General features: G+C 40.9%; 1 protein-coding gene across 1 annotated transcript; it reads left to right on the top strand.

The window, feature by feature from the left end:
• Nucleotides 1-1427: 1427 nt before the first annotated feature.
• eda (ectodysplasin A) lies at nucleotides 1428-19599 on the top strand. Its single transcript, XM_087798846.1, has 8 exons — nucleotides 1428-1715; nucleotides 11122-11215; nucleotides 15207-15245; nucleotides 15805-15975; nucleotides 16519-16553; nucleotides 16639-16690; nucleotides 18426-18556; nucleotides 18820-19599. Exons 1-8 carry the CDS (start codon nucleotides 1428-1430, stop codon nucleotides 19078-19080), a joined length of 1071 nt encoding a protein of 356 aa, XP_087654972.1. The 3' UTR covers nucleotides 19081-19599.
• The last annotated feature ends 555 nt before the right edge of the window (nucleotides 19600-20154 follow it).

Here is a 20154-nt window from a genome sequence, read left to right as displayed (position 1 = left end):
TCAGGTAAACAATTCCTGAGAGATTCATCCCTGCTGAGAGATGTGTGTCAGATCTCTTAAAACTCTCATTTAAGAGGTGAAGTCACTCTCAAAGTTGACTCTTCTCGCCCCAACTATTGGATCTTCAGGGCCTTAAGATGGCTTTACTATCTTACCAGGAGATCATAGAGTTGATTGAGGTGGATCCTGTGTCAAGAACAGTTGAGATCCTTAGTATTAATCAGTGTCAAAGATAAATGATCTAATAATGTCTTGGATTATTCAGGATTTCTCTCATGCTTTCACCATATGAAGGTAGTTATGTTTCTTTGTTATTCAATTTAAAAAAATTGGTTCAAATTTTTCTTTTTAACCCTTGTGTTATCTCAGGGTCAAGGTGACACAGAGGCCCCAAAACAAATGTCTAATGTCCACCACTGTGTATGTCAGGGGTGGGTAATTATAATTCTTCAAGGGCCACATTAAAGTATGTGAATGTTGTTATGGGCCGTCAAGCTAAAAGAAAGACGAAAAAAATCCATTAAAAAAAAATGGACATTCATCATTAGGTCATGACTTTTATAAAGCTAAAGAAGCTACAATTTTATTCTTGTATATAGGAGTTTTTATCAAATAATTTCTTCAACTAACTTATAAAAAATGTTTAGAGGGATTAATATATACTCGAAAAATTACACACGAGAAAGGAGGGGAAATTAATGTAATGTAAATGAATAATAAATACAAAATACATTTGTTAACACATTAGAACCGTTTATACATGATCAAACCTTGACATTACAATGGCCGAATTAATGCAGTCAAAGGGCCGCATGTGGCCGCCCCTGGCCGCCCTTTGCCCATGTCTGTACGGAGTACGTAATTCTGGACTCCGGGGAGGTTTACCTTGACCCTTAGGCAACACAAGGGATACCTGAAACACATTTGTTTTGGGTGCCTTCGGGTCACCTTGAACCAGATACCTAACAAACCTTTATCTACTAAATATTATAAGCATTTTTTTTATTGAAATAACCTATTTTCTTTAAAAAAAAATATTTTATTCATGAAGAAACTTTTGTATTTATTTTATGTATTGAAGCGAATTTTATTTATTCTATATAGGTTGTTTTTTTTTTCAATTAAATACAAATCAAGAAAATATGAACGTTTTCTTTGAAAAGGTGGATAGAATAAAAAACTCTGCAGTACTCCTACTTGACCATTGGATGTCGCTAAAATCCAACAACTGTTGATGGGACCTGTTGCCTCCGCGAGGACCAATCAGAGCGGCGGAGGGGCGGGTCCCAAACGTTACTACAGACCCTGAGCGAAGGTTTTACGCGGAGCTGCTGCAGCTTCTGTGGCATCTATGAGTCTCTACGTAAATGACTAGCAGCGGGACAAGCCCAGCTGACTATGCCGAGATAAGGAGCCATCGAGCGACAATGACATGCGATGGTTCCTCCGCAGAAGTGATGTCCGGAGCGGCTCCGTGCACGTGCAGCAGGAGCCACCGCAGCCGGAGCAGCAGTGTGGTCTTCCTGGGATTATTCCTGCTGTCGCTCTCCCTGCACGCTGTCACCCTGGTCTGCTACCTGGACCTGCGCTCCGAGGTCAAGCGGGAGATTATCCACCAGAAGCGGGACACCAGGGTGACCCTGGAGGAGGAGGAGGGTGACCCGGTGCCGGTGCTCTCGGCGCCCGGTCCATTGGACTCTGGCAACATCCGAGAGGTAAATTATCCCCGACATTGTTTTCATTCCGTTCGTGGGTCGTGTTAAGTCGAACTCTCCTGTTCCACGGGACCGGGGAGGGTGTCAAGTTCGGGTGTCTGCGCTGTCACGGCATGTTTGCAGGCGACTTGTTTTACAGTCACAAACTTCTGCCAGCTTTGCTTTCCACGTTTGATTTGATTCAGACTTTTGAAAACCGAGATTCTCGACGCGTTTGTCACCTGGCCAGAGTTTCGAGTTCAGGTAAACAATTCCTGAGAGACTCATCCCTGCGGAGAGATGTGCGTCAGATCTCTTAAAACTCTCATTTAAGAGGTGAAGTCACTCTCAAAGTTGACTCTTCTCGCCACAGCTATTGGATCTTCAGGGTCTGAGTTAAGATGGATTTACTTTCTTGCCAGGATCCACCTCAGTCAACTCTATGATCTTCTGGTGTCAAGAACAGTTGACATCTTCACCTTCTAGCTCAGCTCTTTTATCATCTGTTCAATGAAGATTGTTTCAGAGCTAAAGTACGTGACGCCGGACTTCCAAGTCATTCTGTGTGGCCCCCCAATAGCATTTTGAATGGACAAACACAAGATGCACATTAATTTTGACCAAGCTCTTATGTTTTACTTCAAAGACCCACGTCCAGAAAGTCCCTTATGGAATTAGTACCGAACATAAGAGTTGGAAATTCAGTTATAGGTACATAAATTTCATAAATTCCATATTTCCTTCCATGTCACTGGCTACACGTGACATCGAAGACAGCCAACAACGACCATCAAATCCCTAGCAGGAGCCAAGGTCAAGGATATATTTCCCACCTGTACTTGCTGGCTAAACTATTCAAATACGATGCTAGATGAGGTTTGGCAACGAGAAGTTTATAATTGTCAACAATAAATTTCCAAAAAAACTTTCGGCCGCTATGTCGCAGCGGTCTTTACGTCCTCTGCCGCTAAAGACAAATTTAAATTGAAGATCCCAGCGATGGCTGAGGACGAGAGGATACATTCCATTTCAGCGAGCTTTCAAAGCTGATGTTTGGACATAATTTGCATTCAAAACAAATGAAAACAGTTACGACTTAGTCAAAAGTCTTGTGGTCTGTAAATTCTTCAACAGGCAGTGTCAAGTACTCAGACAATACAGAATATTTTGTAGTGTGGCCACTGTATAGTGATGCGTATCGTTTCCCAAGTATAGATTTTAAATGAAAGATGCTAATACTTATTAGCCAACAATAATTAAGATTGTCATCACATACTGTCTCGATGCTTCTTTAGACAAGAGCTGATTTAAACAACCTATGTTGAACCACACAATGTTTGGCCCTTCCCAGGCTGTTCATGACCAGAAGCGTCGCTTCACAACATCATAGGCAAAAGTTCCAATGATTGGAAAATGCTTGGGATGGACGGCATGTTTTTCTTTCATCAAACCGTGTAGATCATGTTTGTTTACAGAAGATGCTGTGAAGTGGGGCAGCTGGATTCACAGAGAGGGGTCAGGCCCATGTGTCTGGGGCAGGTGGACGGAAAATATAAACTGGTACACCGGCAGGTGCAAAGCCCAAGGGCTTGATTTAAATTCATCAGGACTGAGATGGACCAGTTGGCACTTGGAGCGGAGCCAGCCTCCTCTTCCCCCCCCACATATGTTTTCCTTTTTCTGGCAGTGGGCTGATGTTCAATGTGTTTGTTACACACACACACAAACACACACACACACTAATTGAATCAGTGCAGGGACAAAGTAGGTTGTCGGCCTCGAAATCGCGTGTCGTAGTTGTGTGGCGGGAAAGTGACCCTAGGGGTGGGCGCTTTTGAAAGGGACGTTAGTTGATCAACGTAGAAATCCGGATTCGTTTATTTTGCGGTGACTTGAACGCTTCCTGTCAAAGCTCGGGAAGTGGAGCCCATTCATTAAGTCCTCCGTGTGTCCTTTGCCAGGCTAATTATAGATAGCAGTAGGTACCTCGGTGTCAAGCCAAGTGAGATGGGTCTGGTGTTTTTTCGGTGCAGCTGGTGACGCCTCATGAGGTGAAAGACTGTTTTCCAGCTGTGAATATTTAACGGCGCTGTGATGCCGTCCTCGCCAGATGTCCGCATTAAACAACTCTGATTACACATCCCACAGTTTACCTAGTGGGAGAAACAGGAGCATGTGGCATTTGGATGCTGCGGCCGCACTTGTTGGCTTTTCGCGGCAGCGTCCTTTGAAGAATGTCTTTTGTAGACCGCAAACTTGTTTATTGGATTTTTCACACAAGTCATCATCAAAGGCGCTGGAGTCTCCGCAGTCAAATTTAATGTGATGTGCAGGTATACAGACAAGTGGAACACTATATGAAAGCCTACTTAGACAACAAAAACAATTATGCCTGGGGACAAACATGGGGACCATTTAGACGGGCGTCTGATGATCCACCCGGCCAGATAAAGCACACATTGTGGTCCTGCGGTGTGCTGACCCCGGGTAAAAAACATTTGTCATCATAGACGTCGGAAAAGTGTGCAGCAGGAATGAATCATGTATTCTGAGGAAAGTGTTTTACTGACCACTTCTCAGGTCCTTTATTGACTTTCAGCTGTCTCATCAGATAATAAAGATGGTTTGTTATCACAAAGGTAACTTTTCCTCTTGCAAACGATCGGTGATAACCTCAACGGTGACATTTAGAGATTTTTTTTTTATCTCCAATCTTTTCACCCTGATGGCCAATTGATAATTTCGTTAAAGTTAAAGTTATAACAGATTCAAAAGGGTTGCAAAAATATAGTTTGGTCGTTTTTCTTTCTTAGATAAATATTTTTGTCTTTGTGTCCGTCAATTATCGACTTATTATTCTTAAAACATCTCAACTGAAATGTTATCAACCTCACAGGTACTTCTCAGTTGCTTCGGTTTCACCTCCAGTCCATAAATGTTCAGTAAAAAAATGTTGTTTCTTGTTGAGGTTTTCAATAGATGTGACTATAGAACATCAGAGTATGTAGGATAATGTAGATCCACTGTTTACTACTGGGTGGATCTGGTTCCCTATATATACACACACACAAGATTTTAAAACTAAATATTGGCCCAAATATTTGGATCTATCCACCTAAAGAGTAATGGAAGTATAGATAAAACATAGAAAATCAATTCAAAATAGTGTGTAAAATGTGTACACCAACAGTTTATAATGCATTCATAGTCAAAGGATTTATCCTCAAACTTGGAATTTAACTTTTTGCAGGGATGTTTGGATGATCAAGGGATCACCGTATTAAGTTACAAGTCTAGTTGCTTGACCTTTTAAACCCCCCAAAAAACATGATAGAGTAGTTTGCCATTTTACAAATCGTATTGCCTTCATCAACACAATAAAATGTGCGATGTAAGGTTGAAATAAATGTCAAAATATTTTGATAAATTGATAGCAAAATATAACCAGAATTACCTTTTACTGCCTCGAGTAAACACTAACTTAATTTGGGATACTATATTTCCTCTTTACACAAAGGGGTATAATGTAATAGCCTAAAAATAAAACGTGGTTAGGTTGAAGGATATTTTTCCTTTTCTTCTAATAATAACTAGCAAGTTATGTGTTTTTTTATTATTATTATTTCTTAACTGAAACAGTTGATTTATTAAACAAAAAACAGTTGATTAATCACATTTATTATAAAGATAAATGTCATATAATCTAAAAGAATGCATTATCCAATGAATAAATGATTTTTCAGTAGCATACTCAGCTACTACAATATGTGATGTAACCTTGAGTTGGTGAGCAAACAACCTCAACATCAAGACCTATGTACGAGCTCAGGTACATATGGGTTTTATTTAATACTTAAATATCTGATGTGTTAGATCTTAGCTTAAGAATCATTTACACTACAGTAGAGGGAGTTCTTGCATGTTGGGCGGTGGAGTTCTCCGAGTACAAAAAACGTTTGGCAGAACATCAAGCGCTTCTCGGACCAAATGTGTAAAATAATAAAACACATCATTTAAGCTCACCTACATCAGGAAGTCTATAAAAGGTGACGCGTATGCTCCGAATATATATCAAAAATTGTAGGTGTTTCGCTGAAGCATGCGGCAACATTCCTCTCCACACATGCAAACAAACCTACGCACAAGCCACCCAGGGAAGCACATGTGTTTCCAAAATGTCTAAATCAGGAATAATCTCGAACAAAGCTAGAGAGGCAATTTAAATTAAAAAAAGAAAGAAAAAAAAAACTGCTGCCTGGAATACATACAAACACTCTGGAGTGATGAGGAGGGATCGTCCATCACTGGGATGAAAACATCAATTGATGGAGGAACTTCAAGAGAGTCTGTCATGACAGGATTGTCCATTAATCCACGATCAGGTTCAGAGAAGAGTCAGACTCCCAGTCGTCTCTCAACAGTTGGGAGTTCCACCTGCTTTTATTGGACCTAAATGTGATTTTTTCAAATTTGAATGAATTGAGTTAACGTGCTTCATCATCGCTGCGATGCTCAACTGAAGATCAAACCACAAGTGTTGTCGAGAATACGGCGCGTGGATACCACGGCGTTTGATGGAAATCCTGCCTCGTTATCGCCGTCGTAACAATGTGCGGTTGCTTGGGTACAGTTGTTGGGTTGATAGCAGCATTTCCTAGGCAACAGCTCTGATCGAGAGATCCTATAACTTCCACAGGTCTGTTGTGGAGATATGATCCCTCCACCTAATCCTTCGTCCTGCTCTTCTGCCAGCTGGCATGCCTCGGTATCATCCGAAGGGAGGTGACCCGATGACATTCCGAACAGATGGCTGAACTTCCTTATCTTGATGAGTCTATTATGAGTATCTGGCAAACGTCAGGTGCAATTCTTGAAGGATATGTTCTGGGAAGTGTGCATTAATCCACGGTTTAGAAATGATCGTTGATTTACTGCAATCTGATCAGGTACTGATGTCATTCCTCTACCGATACAGTAATATTACTTTGAAATGAAAGATTAAGGCCGACAGGGAAAGTAACTAATCTAAAGTTTCACGAGGTAAATCCAGGCATTAGACTTTATCCATACCGCGTATCCGCTTCTTAATTAGAGCAGACATCGTGTCCATTTAGGATCCCGGCCAAGTGAGCTAACCGTGTTCGCAGTCAGTAATGCCCTTGAGCAAGGCAGTAAATCCCAGCTGTCCAGCACATTTGCCCGTTCCCAACAGTAAAAGAACCTCCCAGATGTGCGTTCCTCACAGCTTAGCAGGGAGTTTGTGCTGCGAACCACTGTGTCACCGAGAGCAAGCGTGACCTTTTACCCATTTGACCTCGCTGAACAAACACCAAAGTTCAGTCCGCAGGAGGTTTAATTGAGATGCCTCACATCGGTGAGCATTTTATTTGTCAGCCCTAGCATTTTTCTTATAACCATTATATGAAATAATTTTCCTCTTCTGATGTATGCCTTCAAAGTGAACAGATGCCGAAACATCTGGAGTCTAGTTAACGGCTATTAAAAAAGTAAGTTTGATGGGACCCGAAAGTCGTCAGCGGCGTACTTGCTCCGCGGCACCAGGGTGGGCTGTCACCCTTGTATAATTGTGAGCAGCGCAGGATTATTTAAAAAAAAAAAAAAAAGACTCTTCACATGTTGTGAGAACATCGGGCCAAGGGGCAATATATGAATGAATCAGAGAAGAGCAGGACTGAGCCAAGAGGCTGTTAGCTTTTCAATACGACAGGGAATCATCTTGACAGACGGATGAAGTGGACGCCCAGTAACGATCAAAGCTTGACTCGGGTCTGAACGATAAACAATTTGCTGGACGTCGGCTAGAAATCCATTAAAATTACGCGTTGACAGTGAACACAGCATTAAAATATAAACTAAAAAAACACAAATGATTCCACATACCTGTGCTGTGACTTTTTTCATTACGAACCCTGTCACGTTTCATAGTTCATTTATTTTTCTGTATTATTAAAGACTTTTAAGATTTCTTAACTCTAGTGTTTTCTAAGGGTCAAAGTGACCCAGGGCCAGAAAACAAATGTGTTTGCGGTATCCCTTGTGTTGTCTCTGGGTCAAGGTGAACAACCTCCACCACTGCATGTATATTTATGGAAGTCAGGGGATACCACAAACACGTTTGATTTTGGGCCCTTGACCCAGAGATAACAAGGGTTGATCATCCCAGACACTGAATGTTCAACGTCCCTTACAGTGTAGACCTTTTTTTATTATGGATTTGGAGTAACAATTGTTCTGGTTTCCATTTGCCGTCTTTGGAAACTATTTTACAACTGAAACACCCAGGTTACATAATAAATGGCTGAACGGGCATCAAGACATCAGGTCTTGACACCACTTCTAGAGCAAGACCTGGGCCGGACAGGACATGCAACTGTTTGCTTGCCTGTGGAGTATCAGTTGTCAGATTCTATAGTAGTATGTGTAGTGTATAGAACACACTCCCAGAAAACTTGTCTGCTGAAAGTCGTTTCAAATTAAGATGAAAGATGAAAGAGTTGCATTAGACTAAAATACATTATTACTTTTCATTCTTGTTTTTCATTCCAACTCTGCGATAAGAAATGTTACGTCAATGTCAAATTTTATTAATAAAAGGCTTTTTCTTGTCTTTATTTTCCTATTAAGTCATCGTTTCCTCAAGTGAACTTTGTGAACTGTCGCTGAAATGTGTTATGCAAACAAGCCTTCCCTGCCTGAAGTGCATCAATTCATCATCCAAGCTGGCGATTCCTCTCATGACCCACGTCAGAGACAATCTGCTCTGCAAACCGGTTGGGACAGGGTGCCAGGAAGAATAGATAGGAAAGCTTTTAGTGGTACTGCAGAGGTTATGCAAGGTCCTGATTCTTTGGCATCCTTTTACTGCGTCCATGACAAGATGTACTCTTTACTGTATATCTTGGTCATAGGTTAAGAAGGACTGATTTTTGACATAGCAAATACATGTGGGACCTTTGAAGGATATTGGCACTTCCAAAACGTGGTATAAACACAGTTAACAAGTTCTGGAATAGATGGTCCCATGAAGTGTTTTAATAGGGTAAAAAAAAAGAACCTGGAGAACAAAATTGCACATCCCAGGGGAGATCGAATTTTAGTCATATCCTACTCAGCAACAGGGAATCTTGTCCTCGGTGCGTAACTGCACCCCCCCTTTTACACTTTGAAGATTTGAAAGCCCTGTAATTAATAGCATTTCCCCCTTTGCGCTAAGAAAGAATGGTTTACTCAATAGTTGGCACTTGGCATACATACCAACACGTTGTCATCCTGATTTACTGTAACTCTGCGTGCCTCTGTAGGGTATGATAGCCGTAAAAGTTCTAATAAACTAAAACAATGCAAACAAGCATTTCCTTATCGTACATCGGAATCATTTAATACCCAAAGTCCTTTCTTACTTTCATGATGAGCACAATCTGAAACGCCAACTTGGTAGTAGTCTGGCAGAACGCTTGTTTGTTTTTTTAGTCCTGATGGAGCTTAATCTCAGGCCAGAAACTGGCTGTTGAATCATGTTTGGCAGTCAGTACAGACAAAAGTGTAATGCCATATGCCTGAACATACACCCCAAATCCTTTGAGAGGTAAAAACCCTCATGTATGCCAACAGCTGGTAAGGAGATGTGGAGACACCTGCACGCCAAATGAACAGGGAACGCCGCCGTTTGCCGGGAACATCTGGAGATCGATGTGTGGATAGACCCACAAATGCGTCTCCATTATCCTGAAATATTTTGTCTTCTAAGGTCGGTGGCAGCTGGTCAGGGGGTTGAACTACTATGTGCACACTTGACACAGACAGCGGTGGTTGTTCAACATAACATCGTTGGAAGTGGAAGGACCCCACATCTGATAAGCCTTATCTCGGAACATTACATCTCTTGTCCGTCATTCTTTAGTGTTGCAGTTGCTAGGCTTGAAACCAAACAGAGTTATCTTAGCTTCATGTTGATGGGAGACGAAGGAATATTCTCACCGTTAAGGTTTAACAAAAGTGTGACTGATACGGACTATGTCATCACTTACGCAACGGGGATAGGCGGGACCCCTGGGAAGTAAAGGTCAGCGTGTCTGTCAGCAAGCTTGTCTGATTCATTCTCGGCCTCCAGACATCATTATTTAACATCTTTTGATGCAGGCTAAGGTGCCGCACGTGTCGCTGCTCAAGGGTTGTCATTTAAGTAAACACTCAACAGATGTTCCACTCGATACACAGTCAAATCAACCATCTCTCATTTTGCATTTCATTAATCATGTTTATCAAACAGGTTTGGGCCGTCTTTGGGTAGTCTTGTTGATTTTTTTATTTTACATAATCTCTGGAGCAGGGCGGTGGACCCCCACCTAAGGGGCCAAGATTTCCCGGATTGTGGGCTAAGCAAAATGTACATTTAATGAACAATTGCAAACAGGATATAACTGACTATAATATCAGTTTCAACTTAAATTCTTCCAGGCTAATTTTAGCATGAAGCATCTCTGTGTTTGGTGTCAAAACACCGAAGTTGTCCGTCTTCACCCCAGACTCCACCTCACCACACAAAGGAAACATTCCCTGAATCACAAAGATACATCCGCCCTCATCAAATTACCCCCCCCATCTGTTTCCTTTTTTTTATGATTTATTGTCTACATTTGTGTGGAACAACAAAGCTTCATCACTCTGATCTTTGGGTGTCTCAATATTAAAATGCATTGGAGATCATCTAGTTTTTAATTGTAATTGGCCACTGGAAATGATTTTGCGGAACATAGGTTAGGTTAGGTTAGGTAGAACTTTATTGATCATCGTTGGCCCCTGAGCCTGGCTTTGACGCAGAGGTAGAAGGTTCCAGAGGCAGACCAGTCCAGGTTCGAGTGTGTCGCAGTCAGGTCAGCGCTCTTTGCAGAGTTCACGAGAATCTAGGTCAACCAAAACCACATCACAACACAGGCATGCGGTGTGTCTCGCCACTCATCGGCCCATGGGAACACCCAACTACTTCAGTTCAGCTTTTCCTGCTTTTTGGATTGACCTCAAAGTGGCTCCGTTTGGCCTTTTCATTGACTACCTGTGAATTGGGCTGGGACCAGGTGCCACATGAATGGGTATGGCTCTCAAATTAAACACAGACCATGCCCTGCTTTTGTATCAGATGGTGAAATTTAGATGCGTTTTGTCCAGGTGTCTCAAACCTAAAACCTCAGACAAAAGTGACTTGGGTTACAGTATAGCTTACAGCCTCAACAGGATGTACAATGACTTGGCCAGGAATGAATGTTCTGGATGACTGTGTCGCACGGATGCCTCAAGTTGTTTCTGTACAAATATTATACCACAAGAAAATAAAGAAGACAATGATTAACATCCTAGAATGATATCCTGGTTTAATGTGCTCATTTTGATCTTTTCTTTCCGATTCAAGGAGAGGTTACTACACAGAAGCAGCCGAGCTACAGAAGACACAAGGGGGATCACCCAGCGGGCGAAAAAGAGTCCAGGAAAACACACCGAAACTGGTAAGGATCTTAATTCTTGCTACATCCTTGTTAAGAACACCGCTTTTCTTATCCAAATTCTGCATTAGAGCCAAAGACCTGTTGGAGTACCAATGGGTTTCGACCAAAATATCTGCTTCGATGCGACACTGTTGACTGTTTAAGATGTTCGTCATCGTACACAACAAGATGGATTCACTCACATGGAAGTTTAATGTGTCGTGTTCAAGTAGACGTGCTTCGTGAATTGCGGTAGACAAACATTCAAAATATCTGCTTTAAGGTTCTAATGTAATAATTTGTTCATTTAAGAGCATTTACAATTAATATTTTGACTGGAGATAGTTGCACATTTTTTGGGGAGAGGAGGTATTTTGAAGTCTTGTGTCTACTATTTCAATTTTTACAATTGACTGCCTTATTGCTCATCATGCTTCAAACTCTAAAATGGGAACCACTAACAGCAACTACATATCCTTTCTCTCAAATGAATCTGCTCACCACTGAGCATCAGTTTACCGCACATTTGTCAGAGAGCTTTAAAACCACAAATGTAAAGATCTCAAGTGTTGCTTAGAAATTTAAATGGGAATAAGAAATAATTCATTTTCTGTTCTGCTTTATACCTTATGGGGGTAGCGGGAGCCTCTCCCAGTTTCATCGCGCAAGAGACAGGGGACACCCTGGACAGGACGCCAACACACAAATACGTACAACCATTGAAACACACATATATATATATGGACAATTTCCCCAAGTTTCCAATAAACCTCTATGTTTTTGGACTGTGGGAGGAAACCGGAGTAAACCCACAAAACACGGGAAGAACATACAAACAAGTTGGCTCCCTCCAGACCTGGAAGTGAACCGGCAGCCTTAAATAAATGAAATAAAAACTCAAAAATTGAACAATTTTCTGAAGTGGAACCATGTGGAAAAGAGTTCATATTTATAAAATGCATCAGAGAAATTGCAGGAATGGGTCCTGGTTAATTTAAAAACACTGTTTAGTGGCTTGTTTAACATGATTGAATAAAGTGAAATTCAGCGATCAGTTTTCCCGCCCACCCCTACACCCTCTGTTTAAAAGAGCCGTAGCACATCGATATAGCCTTGTTCAAAAGCCTCAGCTACATGAGAGGTTTTCTCTCGAAGACAATGCTTTGAAACCTCACATAATCACTTCAGTGCGCTGACATTTTTACTGGCATTTTAAATGTATTTTGTCAGCAGTTTGTTAATGGTGTCTCACATTGGTGTAATTGATTTCTACCGCTTCTTGCTTACTCGCAAACCCACCGCAACACGCTGCCGGCTTTCTAGAGCGGGCGATGAAATGGAATGGGATTGATTATCGCTTGGATAGCAAACAAGGACAACAAAGAGGTTGGGAGGGTTTCGCCAATTTAAAACAGGCCGTCGAGCATGTTGACGTTTCTGCGACTGCAGATAACATCAGGTCTCCCCTTCTTCTTCTCAATGTGTCGCGGAATCCAAGTGTGACATCAGTCTTTGATAAGATTGCCGTCGAGATAGTATAATTAGAGTTTTAGTGGGGCGGTGTGTGCTGTGCTTATGAGTTGAGGAATGGGGAGAAGTTCCTGGTGCTCTCATGGGTAACGCTTGTGGACTGGCTTTATTGGAGAGAGACGTCTTTTTGCTTCAGGATGCAGCTGCAAACTAAAGCAAGTGATGATTTGATGAATAAGGAAGATAAATGGAGTAAAATGATTTTTTTAATGATAGCCAGGGGTCCCCAACCTTTAATGTCGACATTATATTTTCATTCATATAAAAAACACTAAAGGTAAAATAGCATTAACAGTTCATGAATCAGCAACCGCTCTAGACTGTTTTTTCTTTAATAAGAGTTTGTGTTTTACTTAGTTTTTAATAGTCTACAGTATTTGTGTCAAGCCCATGGCCCAGGGGTCAACTCTGGACCTCTAGATCTTTTTATATGGCCCATTGGATGGTTGGCTCAAAATTGTAATAAATGTTCATGTGGTCGATCCCGGAATATGCCAAGATTCAATATGATACAGAGATAACCAACGTTAAATATTGTAAAGAGACTTTTGAACCTTAGGTTATCTTTGGGTCAAGGTGACCCAATGGCCCAAACAAAAAAATGTTTTTGAGGTATCCCTTATGTTATCTCTGGGTCAAAGTGACCCAGTTTTCCGCACAAAATGTTGTTTGTGGTATCCCTTATGTTGTCTCTAGGTCAAGGTGACCCAGTGGCCAAAAAAAAAATGTTTTTGAGGTATCCCTTGTGTTGTCTCTGGGTAAAGGTGAACTGCCTTCACTACTGCATATACATCTCTGGAAGCCAACATAAGGGATACCTCATTTGTTTTAGGGCCTTCGGGTCCCACAGTTAACACAAGGGTTAAAAGTGTAAAACTTATGTTGAAGGAATTTGGGTATATGACTAAATAAACATTTGGATAGATTGACCCTCCAAAAATATTAGACTTATACTTCCGGTTTGTTTTTGTCAAAAAGTGACTAAGTAAAGAGTCAAGGACTAATGTTACTCTGCATAAAATCTACCTTTTTTCAAAACAAAAGCTCTTTCAAGCAGTAATACTAATAATCAATACATCAAAAATGATATCTTTCTTTTATTATCATTTCTCGGCGGACCGAATGTAAGCAGTGTACGGGGCTTGGAGCGGTTAACCATCCAAGCTCATTTGCTTACCGTTGAGTTCATTGAAACCATTAGAGTCCAGTAAAAGCAAACAACAGGAAACAGTTGTTATCTAAGTATTCGCCGCACATGTGTTCGTTCCCTCGGCGAGTCCTCCTCACTACCTGTCGTCCACGACGCTGCGCCGAGAGGCTGCGCCTTCAATCGCGAGATGAAAATATGAGCGTTTGCAGCTGCGTGTCGCGCCTCATTAACAGACGATAATGGCGTCGGAAGATCGATCGAAAAGGCCGCTCCCGCACGAGCGCGCCAAGCCATGTGGCTAATACGTCTTCATTTGGTGACGCTTTGTTTTTGTTTAGAATGTCAGCTATGCAAATAAAAAATAAAGCAGTCTTTGATCTCTCGCGTCTGAGTGCAACAAGTGCAGTGTGATCACAAAGCATTCCGATGTCTGTGGCGTGACACTGAATACTTGAAAGAGGGGTGTGGGGGTGGGAGTGTGTGGTGGTGGTGGGGTTGGGTGGGGGGGGTCTGTGATTGTGTTTAAATTAGAAGAAAAAAACTCACCTTTGAGACTTTCTACATAAATCAGTAAAGTCCATGAGCCTCTAAACACTAATCATTCCCAGGTCTCTGTACTCACAGACAAAGGCTTTTGTAATCGCAGCCTTTAGATGTGTGTGTGTGTGTGTGTGTATGTGTGTGTGTGTGTCATGTATATGTTGTGCATGCGCTCCTAACGGGCACCAGATTCCAGATAGGGCTGCTCGTTAAGAGGAATCTATGCGGACGCATCCAGTCATTTAGCCAGAGGAGAAACACTGGCCCATATGTCGGACGGGAACTCAAACTGTGAGGGTTTTAAGGTTAAATGGTCTTTGTAGTTGTAATGACATGGTTAACACGAGAGCAGCGAGACAGCCTTTGAGAGAACGGACTCTTCAGCTTCACGTTTTGTCTTTCGGAACCGGCGCACAGATGCCCGAACCGACGTCCATGCACGCACACAACCTACACACGCTTGTAAAAAAAAGAAAAAGGGAGACACACACACACACCGGCAGGAAAACACACTTTCATCTGCATTCTCCATCTGGGCTTAATTCAAAGAATAGGATTTTGGCAGGATAAAGTATCTCTCTAATGATCTTCTCCAGTTCCACTGCCTGTGAATGCTTAAGGCACTTGTTCGTACAGAGGAGGTGAAACCACACTTACAAATTACTACACTAGTGGATACCACAGCCTGACATACCTTCACTCTACTGTTCTGTTATTTTAACCTGCCCGCGCGGTGTTGAAAAACACCAAATTGTTTCATGCTCTGTCGTAATGTTTCCTCCTGTTTTTCAGAGTCCAACGGAAGAGAGAGAAGGAAAGAAAGGAAAAAAGGTAACGAAGCGGATAACATTTATTTGGTTCAAGTTAACCACCTGATATGACTTCCAGAATAAAATATTGAAATTTAAACGAGTCGATTCTTGACTTGAGCGCTGGTTCAGTGGTAAAGACTTCTTAAAGTAAAATGTCTGACTTTGACCTCTGTTTTTGGTGCCAAATTTGGCCCTTTGACCAAATGTATGTGGTCCTGGTCAAAATAAAACTGATCATGTTAACATTTTAACATTTTATATTTTAATTAGTATTTTCTTGGGTAGATCATTTCGTGATATTATTATTGATGGCAACTTAAATGTTAAATAGAATCGTTTTGGGGTTATTTTTCCTCCTATTTATCTTCCTTTAATTTATAAGAATTTTTTTTTAAATCATCCCTTCTTTCTTTTGGCTTTACAGCCCAACTAGCACAATTCAATTCTGGCCCAGGGTGCTTTTTGTGGTCCTTAATAAGATTGAAAGTGGCCCTTTGCGAATTTAAGACCTCAGTCAAATCTTAATTTTGTTAAATTGTGCGTTTTAATTCATGTCAACATTTTGACTTTGTTTCCAGGAAAGAAAAGATCCGTGCCAGGTCCTCCGGGGCCGCCCGGACCGCCGGGGCCTCAGGGGCCACCGGGCATCCCTGGAATCCCTGGTATTCCAGGGAGCAACGCAGTAGGGCCTGCGGGACCACCTGGACCTCCCGGACCCCAGGGACCACCAGGAAATCAGGGGCCGGCAGGTATTAAGCCTTAAAATGGTTGGATTCAGAAACAGGGTGCAGGATATCTGAGGGCACGTGGAAACCCAGTTCTGTTCTCAGAGTTCCCCCGGATTATTCTAAATGTTTCCACACATGTGGTTTCCACAAAGAATGAACTCGATGTTCCTCTAATGCGGGAGGTCATAACATTATATGTTATGATCTGTCCGTAAGCTACGCTACTGCTTGTTTTGTTTGAATCCTCACGGACTTCCTTTGTGGCTCATCAGTATCCAGAAACCAGAGAAACCTTGTGTTTATTTAGCTCTTCCACAAGTCTGGCTTCTGCTCAGTTCAAACATGTTGTATACGTCAATCACAACCTTTGTCTAATATGAAGCCGTCCCGAGACATGACAGACAGGTGCTACTCATCCCTAATGTAAACTAATGTAGCCTCTGGAATGAGTGACAGATTTATATTTCGACAAGATATCACACAGATGGATCATCATCTCTTTAATCTTTCTTTTACATCTATAAAGTGTGTAACATAGAAATTAAACTTATGTTGTTGTTTCAGGTCTACCGGATAAGACGAAAACAAAAGAATACCAGGTAATTTAAATGTTCAGCTTTAAAAATGTCATTTATTTTCCAGATCAAACAAGTAATTGATCACCTTTTTTCCTTTTTTTTTCAGCCTGCTGTGGTCCATTTGCAAGGGCAGGAAACAACCATCCAAGTTAGAGAAGGTGGGTCCAAAAACTGTGCTCACTTTTCTTAAGGTTCATCGAAACATTTACTAAATTACATTTTATTTAAGGTGTCAAATAATTCAAGAGTTATCTCAGGACACTTTACATAGTTTAAATAACACTTTATAAGAAAAGAGGATAAAACAGTGCTGTGTCCTAAATCATACACTTGATATTTTGAGTGCATAAGTGCGTCCCAATGAGCAGTGTGCGAAAATGAAGTGCGCAGTGAGCAATGACTCGACAGCTTCTTCTTCTCCTTTTTTAATGCCGATTGCAACCGGAACATGTACGCCTGTATCTGCTCCGAAGACACATCGATGCGATGCCGTTTAGGGTAGAAAGTGTCCATCCATCCACACTCAATTCTCTGGCCATTTGAGTGTGCATTGCTCACTACATTTTTGCAGACTGCTAATTGGGATGCACTTGTGCACTCAAAATACTAAGTGTAGGTGGAAAAGTGCACTAATTAGGACACAGCCGTCTCAAATCGCATACTTGCGTACTTAAACCTAGTGTGTTTAGTGCATAAGTGCATCTTAATTCTTAGTATGCGAAATGAAGTGCACCATGCACACTAAATTGGCGTATTAAAATGCCCACAAAACTGAGTATTGATCGATTGACACCTTCTACCCTAAACGGCCGCCATATAAGTGTCGTTGACGTTGTAAATGGAAGTTACATCATATGTATATATATAAGTAAGTCATTTGTATTTATATAGCGCTTTTCCAGACCAGGGTCACAAAGCGCTTATACATTGAGACATACTATCTGTCGAGAATTTGCGTACTAGTTAGTGCGTACACTATCCTGATGCATACTAACCGCCAGTGCACTAAGAGAGGTATGCGATTTGAGACACAGTACAGGACATGAGCGACAGTTGCAAGGGAAAAAAAGTATTTTGAACAGGCAGAAACCTCACGCAGAACCAGACTCAGTGGGGCCGACATGGGTCCAGAAATACTGTGTGACATCTGGGATGTGTAAAAGTGATAGTTATTTTCTACTCACCCTCATGTCGACCAAGGGTTGGGATTGTTTTCAGAGTAATCCGTTACTTTTTAGAGTTATAAGTTAAAATGTATGTCCGTAGGTTGGTCGTGACTTTTCTTTGTCCAAAAAGACACTGCTAAAAATATACAAATATCTCCAATGTTCTCGACTGTAATGTCCATCTTGTATTGAAGCCTCGACCAGAGAATTGTTCAGGAAAAAAAAATTCAGTCACTGCTTTAAAATGTCAGGACTCGGAGACACAGGTGACACGAATCAGGGCAGGAGCACAAGAGGAAGTAGACAAGACAGGGATCAGGACTTCACAATAAAACCAGGAATTGAAACGAAAAGGGAACGTAAATGAAATGACAGAAATGGTGAAATTTGAATTTTGGCTAATCTAAACCCTTAATATAACGGCTGTTATTATTATTATAATTATTATTTTTTATAAGATAATAATTGTGTTCGTCTGGATTAATACTAATTAAATATAATTATTTTTTTAATTTTGCAAGAAATTATTTAAAAAAAAGGGTGAACTAAATGTGATTTGTGTTAATTTAAACTAATAGCCGGATTAATAGTGATTTTTCTATAACAATATGTGTAAGAATTGACCTTATGAGATAAAAAGTTGAATTTTTTGGGGGGTGAAAATGTTGCTAGTTAGTCGCTCATAAAAGGTAAACATGTGTTGACTCTTAATTTGTGTCTCGTTCAGATCTTTCCGAAGGCATCCTGAGGAACTGGAAGATGGTTTCCATCCACCACCGTGTCTTCAAAATGCACTCCCGCTCCGGAGAGCTGGAGGTGCTGCTGGACGGGGTCTACTTCATTTATAGTCAGGTAGAAGTGAGTACGGTCCTCGACGTAACTCTTATAATTTACAGCGTGACGTTAGCGTCAAGTCTTAAAAGCCGATGATCCTTTTATCTCCGGCGTCAATGTTTGACATGTTAACGATAACATAAAAAGTGCTTGTGGACCTCTATAACTCAAGCATCTGTTGAGATCTTCCATCTGTTTCAGCTTTGAATAATCTCCTCGACAACTTCTCTTCACTGTCTTATGGGTTTTTTTTGTGTTTTTTTTCTCGTCCACCCCTCCTCGGTCAGGTGTACTACCTCAACTTCACGGACATCGCCAGCTACGAGGTGATGGTGGACTCTCGTCCGTTCCTGCGCTGCACGTGCAGCATCGAGACGGGTCAGCGCAAGTTCAACACCTGCTACACGGCCGGGGTGAGCCAGCTCCGGGCCGGCCAGAGGATCTCGATACGGATCGTGTACGAGGACACGCTGATCAGCATGACCAACCACACCACCTTCCTGGGGAGCGTCCGACTTGGGGAGGCGCCATCTGCTGGACAGAATTAACAACTGTTACATCCTCCAACAACGGCTCTTCATGGCGAAATAACTTTTGTTCGAATGATAAATCCATAATATAAATGTATTTTCTGACGTGCCTGACATTGACTGTGAGTGATCAACAGTGATATGACAATTTTCTTTTATTTATAGTAACCAACAAACACTCTTTATTACATGGAAGGACACTGTGCTGACTAATAATGACATATCCTGGGCTGTTGATTGATAATCCTGTATCTTTCCAAAATGTTAGCAACACCTCCACTTGTTTCATAAACGACAACCTTTCTAGAATAAAAAGTCATTGACCTGGAGTTGTGAGGTATTTCAGAGCAACAGCACTATATATTTTGCGCACATTTGCACTACAGCATCTCTGCAGAATATCAATGATATATTTTGTTACAGTGCTATTGTTTAGTTAGTGTGTGTGGATGAACACATGTGGAGAAAAAATGATTGTTTATACGTCTCTGTACATAGTGTATATAAAATGGGATATACTTTTGTAAATGGAGTTGATTGATGGATTAAAATGTTTCATTTTTTTGACTGGATGCATTTGTCTCCCTGGTGACCGCAGACAACGTATGACTGTAGTTCTTACTTTATCATTCGATCCAATATATATATACTGTATATATATATATATATATATACAATATCAATCACAAAATTTGCTTCGGTCAATATGAACACTTAATTGTTTTCTTTGAAGTAATGTGTTTTGTGTTGGGTCCATATAATGGCTCTTTAACCTTTTTTTTATTTCAATAAATAAAAAACCTGACAACTTTTTCATGTCAATCAAAAAACAGCTTCAAAACGTTTTTACTTAAATCAGAAAAAAAAGGAAGGACCTAAGAGATTTTTTTATTTTGATTTTTAAAAAAAATGGCGTTTTTGTTTTTTCTTTCATTTTAATTGTTCTTTCAATAAGATAATTCAGAGCTTTCTTTTTTATTTTAAATTAGGAAAAAACAAGTCTACAAAACTTCTTGTCACATTAATCAGGAAAAAAAAAACATTATTAATTTCAATAAAAGAACACCTTCAAATCTTTTTTTTCAATTGAAT

Source organism: Callionymus lyra, chromosome 9 (genome assembly GCF_982586985.1).
Source record: "Callionymus lyra chromosome 9, fCalLyr1.hap1.1, whole genome shotgun sequence".
NCBI lineage: Eukaryota > Metazoa > Chordata > Actinopteri > Syngnathiformes > Callionymidae > Callionymus > Callionymus lyra.
Note: the sequence above shows the minus strand (reverse complement) of the source record. Positions and strands in the feature narration are given on the sequence as shown.

Bases quoted from the DNA above. Each gene is read 5' to 3' on its own strand.
- eda (XM_087798846.1), top strand. From the start codon at position 1,428: ATGACATGCGATGGTTCCTCCGCAGAAGTGATGTCCGGAGCGGCTCCG. The intron at 11,216-15,206 runs GTAAGGATCTTA...CCTGTTTTTCAG, and splicing joins AGGAAAACACACCGAAACTG to AGTCCAACGGAAGAGAGAGA. The intron at 16,691-18,425 runs GTGGGTCCAAAA...TGTCTCGTTCAG, and splicing joins AACCATCCAAGTTAGAGAAG to ATCTTTCCGAAGGCATCCTG.